At 43.8% G+C, this 10,268-nt stretch overlaps 1 protein-coding gene and 1 pseudogene across 2 annotated transcripts; one reads left to right on the plus strand and one right to left on the minus strand.

The window, feature by feature from the left end:
• Positions 1–582: 582 nt before the first annotated feature.
• Positions 583–9,943, plus strand: LOC134865119 (zinc finger protein 853-like). Of its 2 annotated transcripts, none has more exons than XM_063884541.1 (4): positions 583–960; positions 1,710–1,786; positions 2,317–2,416; positions 6,062–9,943. In XM_063884541.1, exons 1-4 carry the CDS (start codon positions 684–686, stop codon positions 7,096–7,098), a joined length of 1,491 nt encoding a protein of 496 aa, XP_063740611.1. In that variant the 5' UTR covers positions 583–683; the 3' UTR covers positions 7,099–9,943. The 2 variants fall into 2 exon arrangements, with proteins under 2 accessions (XP_063740611.1, XP_063740613.1); XM_063884543.1 differs by having other exon boundaries at positions 2,320–2,416.
• Positions 3,063–5,346, minus strand: LOC134865120 (E3 ubiquitin/ISG15 ligase TRIM25-like; annotated as a pseudogene).
• Positions 9,944–10,268: the final 325 nt, after the last annotated feature.

The following is a 10,268-nucleotide window of genomic DNA, read 5'->3' on the forward strand; positions in this document are numbered from 1 at the left end:
ACCAACCAAGGTAACATCCACCCACCTTATCACCTGAATCTCCTCCTAGAGCACCATTGTGTTTTTTTAAACCAATCACTTCGCAGATCGGCGTGGCCAGCAGAAGCTCATTAGCATTTAAAGCTACAGACACACAGTGATCTGTTTGGTGTTTCAGCCAAACACTCCAGAGACGTGTTTAATATATATCTGAGAACTATAATATATTGTTGGAAAAGAGTTTAATCAATTTAAAAAAGAAGGAATTTAGCGTATAATAAATGAAATGTGTCAGTAACATTTAAAGTTCAAAATGACCAATATTGTCCATGATAATAATAGTATCAGATATTTTGCCACAGCAATGATTATCCAGAACACTTGGACAAAAAGTCGTTATTTAAAATATTTGTTTTTATTTTGACAAAAGGGCTGAATCATTGATGATAATGTAAAACTAGATTTTGTAAACCTTTTATTCCTTGAAAAGAATGACCCAGCTGTCTGTGAAGTGATGCTGAACAACAAACTGACGTCATCAGGGGGCGACTCTCGCACCTCCAGAGCCACAATATTCAACATAACAGCAGGCAGACAGAAACACTCAGCACTAATATTATATCATACACCAGCGCGTGCATCTGTTGACGCCCGTGCACCGCAGCAGCCGCCTGCCGCGCGCGTCTGTCCGCGCGGAGCTGGCAATGATGGCGGACTGTGTCGGCTTTCAGGCTCAGATCGCCTCCATCATAGAGATCCTGGCCAATTCGGCTGTGGCGGAGATCTGCAAACTGGTGGACGATGGCTATGCGGCGCTGCGCTCACAGATGGACCAGGAGCGCGAGAGGAGCGAAAAGGAGAACGACGCGCTGCGGCGGAAACTGCAGGAGATAGACGTGAAGATGAGGAGCTATGAGAGGAAGATGAGGAGACGGAGTCAAAGGGAGGAGATGCATGCCGTTCATTTTAGGCCACCCGAAGGTAAATAGATGGAGGAGGCAGGGCTGCAGCTGGCCTATGCGCTGCATCGTCACATACATTTGAAGGAGTCACCAGAGACCTGTCAGACAGAAACATGCTTATTCATCAGCTGGTGCATTCACACACACTGTGCTCCTACAGCTCCTGCACTACTGTGGACCTCAACATCATGCAGACTAAATATCACACCTGAATGTACCATGTGCAGGCTGCTGTTCATGACATTTACACCACAGTCATATGGAAATAGTGTTAGTGTCATTTGCAGAACTCTTTAAGATCCCCCCTGCTCCTTCCTCTCAGTTCAAAGTGTCCAGTGGGCTCTCCTGGAGTACGTGGCCTCAGTTTGTCTCGGGTAATAAGAGTAAACAGTGATGGCACGAACTAAAAAAGTACATTTCATAATTTAAAGCTGGATAGTCATAAGGTTCAGGACAGATGTTCAAAAGCTGGCAACTAAGCAGCTCACACCTTCAAAAATAGGTTTGCAGCAATCACATGCCCAGATGTTTGTGCATAAACATAAGAAGACTTTTTGCAACAATGAGCAGTTTTGGTGCTCTCCTTCTTTTAATTGATGCTTGGGTGAATGTTAGTATGACATCTTAATCATATTATGGAATCACTACATCTTCATAGCCACAGATTGCAAATCAGATACTAATTACTGGAGCAGTCAAGATGTTGCATATAATGATGACACAGATGGCAGGTAACACGCCAACAACATTTTCTGCTCTGTTTCTCAGGAGCTGATGACCATCCTCCTCTGGTGCCGTCTCTTCCTGCTGCTTCTGAAGACAAACCCATCCATCACATTTCAAAGGTAAGGATTCTTCAGCAAAACGGTTAGTCTTGTGCGCAATGCAAGCTATCCCATCTTGGCAAAACAAACTGCTGTCCCAAGCTAAACTGTATAAAACATGCATGTACCAATAGGTTTCTGAGGAGCCATTGGGAAGCTTAAAGTGGGTGGCTCTGGTCTGTGCCCTCGTGGCAGTGCTGACTCCGCTCCGAGTCGGATCATCGGTGGGGCGGAAAGCTAGTGGCTAGCATCCTGTCATTGCACATACTGTACATCAGAATCAGAATCAGAAATACTTTATTTATCCCAAATTGGGAAATGTTTTCTTTATGCACATGTCACCTTAAAGCAGGAACAACAACTTTGTTGCATAACTTTAAGCCTTAACTTATGTTTCAGGCTGGGTAGTAAAAAAAGCCTCAGACCCTAGCTTGGTTAACTTAGCTTTCATCTCAAATGTTCCTCCTGTGTCCGTAACAAAATGGTAAATGAACTTCATATAATGCTAATATGTCTATATGATGTTCAAACTGCTTTTCATTGTGTACTAGCAGGAGGAGGCCAAGGTGTTGCCCCTGGTGAAGCAGGAGGAAGTGGAAGGAGATGACTGCAACCTGGACCTCAAGGTGGAGGTCAACATCAGGGCGCAGGGTGAGTGCGGCTCTGTTCATGATTATATCACGTTCCATTGTTCTGAATGTTTCAATGTTTCTCTGTTTTAATATTACAATGCAGAATATAAATATAACTTAGAGGATAGCTGATGAAAAGTTTACACAACATCAGATGATTATTCTGTTTTCACCTTTAATCATAGCAGGCATTTTTACTCAACGTCCAGCTCGTAACTTTTTTTATGTTATGAACTAAGAGGAAGGTTGGCATTGTACCGTTTTCATCCCTGTCACCTTCTACTGTTATAAACACACACAAGAGATGTTGCTACAACAACTGATGAACCTCACCCACACAGCCTGGAGCAGAATTTTAACACTCCCAGTTCCCTCATCTCAAAGTGAACGTGTACTTTAATGTGTTTTTTGGTGAGATGCCTGAAATAAAGTCGGTGGTTAACACAAGCTGAAGAGATTATCACACATAAAATATAACACTTAACAAGCCTAACGTTAGCTTTTTACTCTGGGCGTTTACATTGAAGCTCCAGGAATCATAAAGTGGTGTTAAGATGTGGAGATCATCCTGCTGAACGAAATGTGTACGTATTATAAAAGTTAGTTTTCCACAGTTCTTATTTTCTGAGAAAATCCAAACAACTTTGTTTATTTTTTAACAAATCCTTTATTTATTATCTACACATTTAATTTGGTCATACATCCCATCAGTAACGTCTGTTCAATGATTTCCTGATCGGATTCACTTCATCCACACAACCAATTTGTTTATCCAGAATCTCAGCTTTGTGAAACCCAAATAATAAGTGATTTACTTATTGATTATTATCATGATAACTACATTTATACCAAACATCATAGTGATAAGGCAACAGCAACAGTTAGACTGCACATAATAAATGTAATAATATGGGGATTTTTTTCCCACACAATCAATTTGTTTAACCAGAATCCCAGCTTTGTAAAACAGAATAATAAAGGATTGACTTTTTGATCATAATGGTAATTAATATCATTTTAAATTGACATTTTCTGATAAAATATGTTTTATAAAAATCAGAGTAGCTCATTTGATAATCGGTTTAGGCAACAACTATAACATTTACTGTCTCAATAAAAAATGTATTTATAAATGTGTCTTTTTTTCCCCAGAGTAGTGAGACTAAAGTATCTATAATAGAATAATATCTGATGCTTTCTGTCAAAGAGAGATAAGAAAATATAAATGCATCAATAGAAATATTCAACAAATATTCAGAGCAAAGTTTACATTTCCAAGCAGAGAAACATCAGTTCAGGTTAACAAGAATCCTCCTGAGCAGTGACAGCCTCCATGGCTACACAGACACAGGAAGGAGCCTAAAGGAAATCCAAAATCCAACAGAACAGCTCATGAGAGGATGTTGAAGCCCCCCCATAATGTTTGATTGACAGCTGATCTCTGAACAGAACAATCAGCTCTGATGGACACACGGTGGCCTTAAGAAGTAGAAGAGCACTTTGAATGACTTCAGGCTATTTCAGTTTACACAACTCTGTGGTCCCAGAATAAAGCTAAAGTCCAGCATGTAGCGGCTGAGTGAATGTGGTCTGCACTCTGTGGAGCCATGGGTTTCAGAGACCCAGATAATAACAGCAGTGTGAATGCTGTGTTTGTATCCAGTGTGATTTCCTGTGAATATTTTAAGAACCCAGCTCTGGTGGTGGGTTCTACTGGTGACGGTAAAACCTCCACTTCAGTCGATGAGACGTCTGTCCATTGCTCTCTCAGGACGTCATGTAGTTTGTCTCTGACTGCTGACACGCCCGCCGTCACATCCTCAAAGTAGCTCAGAGGACAGATGTTGGTGCTGAATGAGTGTGTAGGTTCACTGAGGGCTGGCAGTGAGGGGTAGCTGTGCAGTCACTGGTTGTGGTCCTCTGTGTGTGACAGCAGCTTCAGCTCAGTGTCTCTCCTCTTCAGCTCAGAGATCTCCTGCTCCAGGTTCTCCGGAAGCTCTTTGACATGACTCACTTCCCTCTCCTGCTGGGATCTGATCTGCTGCTTCACATCAGAGCTTCTCTTCTCCATGAGATGGATCAGCTCAGTGAACGTCTTCTCACTGTCCTCCACTGCTTTGTCAGCTCCCATCCAGCTCGCTTGGCCTCTCAGTCCTCTCTGCTGCTGCTGACACTGTGTCATGGCCTTGATGTTACTCCAGACAGCAGAGAGAACAGATAAACTGCTGATCAGTGCGGCAGAACATCTTCATCACCTCGTCGTGACGAGAGCAGATGTTCTCCTGGAGCTTCTTGGAGGGCTCCACCAGCTTGTGTTTTTTAAAGACAGGCAACTCATAATGAAGCTGGAGGTGTTTCTCACAGTAAGAGGCAGGACTTGCAGGCCTTCAGTTTTCTCCCAGTGTAGACATCACAGGCCACATCTTCAGCTCCAGCATAGCAGTGATCAGCAGGAGCAGGAGGGGGGTCCAGTCTTCTTCAGCTCCTCCACTAAAGCTGCTAACATGGTGTTTTTCAGCAGGACAGGCCTCGTTGTGAAGCTCTCCCTACACTGAGGGCAGCTGTGGATCTTCTTCTCATCCTCTCCATCCCAGAAGCCTTCAATACACTTCATGCAGTAGCTGTGTCCAAAGGTAGTTGTCACCGGATCCTTCAGTAGATCCAGACAGATCGGACAAGAGAAGACTTCCCGGTCCAGCTGAACTCCTTTCTTTGCCATCTCTCCTCTCAGTGGCAGCGAGTGTCTGAGTTTCACTTCCTGAGAGCTGAAACTAGTGTGAGCTGTAATCTGAACAGCATGTGTGTGTGCAGTGAATGTGGTCTGTCAGCTCTTGTTCTTTACCTGCATGTGGTTACACCCATCCTCCTCAGTGTAGATCTAAAGAGGAGGAACCAGGAAATACAGAGTGGAGCTGGCTGTGTGTGAGAGCAGGAAGAAGAGGCCGGGCTTATCAAACTCTGATTCATTCCAGGACGAGGAGCAGCGCTGACACTCTGAACTGTTTGCTCATTTACAAACTCAGCCTGGCTTACAATCTGCTCTTTTCAGAATAGACTTCAGTTGTAAATATTTCTTGTAAATTCAGGCTGCTGTAGCACACAGCTCCTCACTCATGGTAGCAGTGGTGTAAGAAGCATTCAGATATTTCACTGAAGTAATACAGAAACACACCCACCAAGTGTTCAAGGACCAGCTGTTCTCAGGATGAGCGTTCTCTTGCGCAACATAAACCAGTGTTCTTGTTTATCCGAACATTTTTAACAAGTTCTACTTTTAAAAAGTAGTGGGGACATGTCCCCAGCATAGATGCCCCAGACCCAGCTCCAAGCTCCACTCACCACAGTCTGGTAAAACACTGAACCCTGGGTAAAGCCTGGCAGGCTGGCTGTCAACAGGAGAGAAGTGCGAGACCCCTCCCCTGGTGATTTAGCTTCCTCATACCTGATGCCCTATCACGCCTCAGTCAAGGAGAATATCTTTGGTAGGGTCTTACCTCGACCCTGGTCCCTGAATCGGATTTATTCACAATTTTTAAGGTTATCTTAATTCATTGTGCTCTGTTCTTTTCTCTTCAGTTTTGGTCTGACTTTATAGAATCCCTCAGAGTAATGTTTGATTCTCTCTCTAACTCCACTCTCCCTGTACCTGTCTTTATGTCTTCAGCTATGGAGCCCAGTGAGGACCCCATCCCGAGTGAAATTGTTCTTGACACCAACGTCTCCTGCTCTACCTCCCAGCCTTCCCCCCCCCCCACTATGGCCACAATGAACCTGACCTGCAGGCCCCGAGCTAAACGTAAAATAGCTTGGCCTCTGGGCAACAGTTTGACAGTCAGCAGTGGGGGGGTCACGGACCCTGAAGCTGCTTGCAGGGACTCAGAAGGAAGCCTGACAGATGGTGCTCTGAAGCCGGAGGTCCAGACAGATGAGGCTGCAGAGGAGGAACTTCAGGCCCCTGAAGCCTCGGACGAGCCCAGCCCCGAGCGCCTCAACAGCCTGGGCCTGGACCTGGCCTGGATGCAGGAGAGGGTCAGCCATCTTGGTGCTGCGTATGCAGTTGCACAGCTGGGTTTGGGGAACACGGACACCGGCCATCCCTCTGCCTCCTTCCCCCCGCAGGGAGGGGCAGACAGTCTGGATGGGCCTCCCACCATGCTCTTCACCAGTGGCGCTCATGAAATGACTGCTTTCGCTGCCTCCTTCGACATGGCAGCAGCAGCCGCCGCTGCCACCGCTGCCACCGCTGCCACTGTTGTGTCTGCACCACCTCCCCCACCTCCTCCGCCCCCTGCCCCTACAGCGCCCTCTGCCACCTCGACCAGCCCGAGGCGGCCCTACAGGAGCAGTGTAGCTGCTAAAGAGCCTGCGGTGTGCACTGTGTGCGGTCGTCTCTTCCCCAGCTCAGCAGCCCTGGAGCAGCATCAGCGGGTGCACACCGGAGAGAGGCCCTACACCTGCCCCCACTGTGGAAAGGGCTTTGCACAGCCCAACAACCTGCGGGTCCACCTCCTCATCCACACTGGGGAGAGGCGTTACCGCTGTACGCTGTGCGGGAAGAGTTTCATCTCCTCAAGCCACCTGAAGAGGCACCGCACTGTCCACACGCAGGAGAAACCCTACAGCTGCTCGCGCTGCGGACAGTCCTTCAGCCAGATGTGTAGCGTCCGCAGACACCGGCAGCAGTCACAGTGCGGCCTGTAGACAGACCACGGGGGGGGAGGGGGGGGACACACACCTGGAACTGATCCTCAGACCGTTTGTGTTTACATGGGAAATATAGCATCTTATGTAAGCACTTACAAAAAGGCAAGCTGTCTCCTGTGGTTTCATGGCATGCACAGTTGATATTTGTCCTAGATCATAGCAGTAAAATGTGAATTATGTTCTAAAGGCGGAGGGAAGGATGACCCCTGAAGCGATCTCCACCTTTTCTTACTCTTACTGTGTTTTAAACTGAGAGAGGTCACTGAGTAGACTGTGAAAGAGTGCCTGATACAGTGTTGGTAACACTTTATCCATCAATTTGTCATTAAGTTTTGTTTTGGTCTACAAACCTTCCACACATAAGCTGATCCAGGAGGATGAGGAACATGCACAGCAATGATCACAGTGTAACGCTCCTAGAATTAATGAAGGTGATTTTTTCAATTGTCTGACATACTTTCAAAACGTATTAGGTGTTAAGCAGGAGTTAGAAAATAACATGTGTTATTGCCTTATTTTACTGTGATTCTAAATGTTAAAGATGTAATATGAATTGTTTGGAGGACTGCTGTCTTTACTAAATGTAGTTTCTCACTCTGTGCAATATGAAAGGATGCTGAGGTGCCGGGACGACGGGAAGAAAGGGGAACCTGCTAGCGTAGTTAGCTTAGCTCAGTCAAAAAGTAAACCTATATAAATGATAACAACTATAAAGCTGTCTTAGTGGCATGTTGGAATTGATGTAGAAGAAACTTTGATTTGCTGAGCAGAAAGATGTTAGTGTTAACAATACCAGCGGAAGGCATTTCTTAGTTTTTGATCAGAAAACTGTCGTCCTCAAAGAGGCAATTTGTGGTACAGCACACCCACAGACACTACACCAAAAGGAATTGAACAAAGACCAGACTTACTATGATAAAGCCCAGCTTGAAATGTAATGACTTGCTAGTAAATAAGATTCAACATAAAAATAAGAAAGCTGGAGGTGTTGGGAATTGGTTTTTAAAACGTCTGCTTCATGGAGTTTTTCCCCCCTATCCTTCATTCTAGAGAGAGTATAATTTCTTGTTCAGATTTTCTAATGTCTTCCCCAAAAACCCTGAACTCACCCTTGTATAACCCCTGATATTTGCTCTGCTTCTGCTCAAACGGCATGCTTGCAGATCTATTGTAGCAGATTTCCCACATTGGAGCTCCAGCCCTCTCCTCGCAGAGTGCAGTGTTGGGGTTACAAAGTACATTTAGTCAAGTAATATACGGGAATAGTATTTAACACATTTCTACTTTACTTGAGTATTTTCATTTATTGCATACACATCATTTTACTCCACTACATTTATGAAACACTCATAGTAACTAGCTACTTTGCACATAAGTACATAAAAACACATGATGTGATGCAGTGCTGTATGTTTTAATATACACAGTGTTTTAAAAGAATATATGTCAAATATCTAAAACTGACTCCACATTAACAAACTACAACATTAAAATGATTCAACATGCATAAAATGATAAAAGTGCTAATGATAAAAAAATGTGAAATACTATGCCTTTCTGTATGCACCGTACTTATAGTAAGAACACTTCTGTACTTCTACTTAAGTAGCATTTTCACTTAAGGATCTTCACTTGTAGTGCAGTATGTTATTGGTTTTGGTTTTGGCAGAGAGCAGAACGCTTTTTCAAAATCTGAACAAGGAATCAAAGGCTCCAATTGATAAACACACTAAGAAAAAGCTCCTTACTGCTTCCCTATGCCTGCAGTCTGTGTGCTAAGCTAGGCTAACCGCGCCCTGGACCTATCAGTAACATCCGCCTCTTCTTTCCTGACTGTTGCTGAGATAACGAGTAGTATACTCTGCAACATGTCAGACTCTTCCATTCAAGCACTTTATATATTCCCATAACTTTTCATGGAGGCGATCAGAGGCAGTGTTAACACACTTTGTTTCAACAGATTTGTGTTATCTCATAAAGTCCACTCTGCTTCTCATATTGCTACACTGTCCTTTAAGAGTGGCCTTCTGGAGGCAGCATGCTGTGAATGGGAAATGCACCTTCTTTTGTATGATCATGCTCATTTGTATGTCACATTGATTGTAAGTATATTTATTTGCTCTGATTTTTTTTAAAGAATAGAAAGGAAAATGTAATGTACTGATATCCAGAAGATTGAAGAATTTCAAATAAAAATGTTTTCATTTTTTAGATACAAAGCCCAAAAGATGTAGGCTCTGCAAAACTTCAGTTCCCCTCTTTTCCCTGGTTGAAGCCAGAGGAGTTACCGTCTTTTTTAATGTCAATCCTCCTTTTTCTTATTAAAAAATCAAAGAACAAAGGCCTGTGAAAAGATGTAAAGTAAAAACATATATATATATATATATATATCAGAGAGTCGTGTTTGTGTGTGTAGGTGTTTGTATGTAATGGGCTCTAGCTGTAGGTTGCACAGCAAACAGATGTGTTGCCTTTCAGTTCTCTTCCAACACATGTTCTGGTGTTTTAAAATGTATTGCTATCATTAAACATGTAACATGTTTGCAAAGAACTTGACTTTGCTGTGGTCTGATCTCGTTGGAAGGAACAGGATTTCCGTAAGCATCTAGACACGTCTTTGTGAAGCCGTTATTGTTTCAGAAAGACTGACAAAGAAGGGATGTTTGAATTTGACTTGACTTGGCAAACCTGATTATCAACAATGCACAAAACGTAAGTATGACTAACGCTGTTATTCTGACCCTAAATCACACCAAAAGTGTTCCTCACAGCTGAGCAGCTGTACCCACAACAAGAGGGCCTGGAAGATTAACAAGACACATCCCTTGCTGACACTGGAAAAGTTGGGTCCCTTTTTTGGCAAATTGTCTAGAAATTATCAAAATAAAGCCGCACATGGTGGAAAACATTCAAATGTGTTTGTTTTTAGTTGTCAGGTGTCGCCCTCAAAGACAAAAACCATGTCAGACCAGGTATTGTTCTATACAGCAGTGATACTTTAGATCTATGGGTTGAAGAGGTCAGACCTGATAGGATGGAGATATGCACACACTCGATATCCAGGTTAGACATGTACTGTGGAAAATGTGGAAAATATATTGTATTGCACTATGTATGTATGAAACAGAAAGAGAAAAGGTAAATGAGAGGCAGGACAGAGGTGGAAC

This window comes from Eleginops maclovinus, chromosome 5, assembly GCF_036324505.1.
Source record: "Eleginops maclovinus isolate JMC-PN-2008 ecotype Puerto Natales chromosome 5, JC_Emac_rtc_rv5, whole genome shotgun sequence".
Taxonomy (NCBI): domain Eukaryota; kingdom Metazoa; phylum Chordata; class Actinopteri; order Perciformes; family Eleginopidae; genus Eleginops; species Eleginops maclovinus.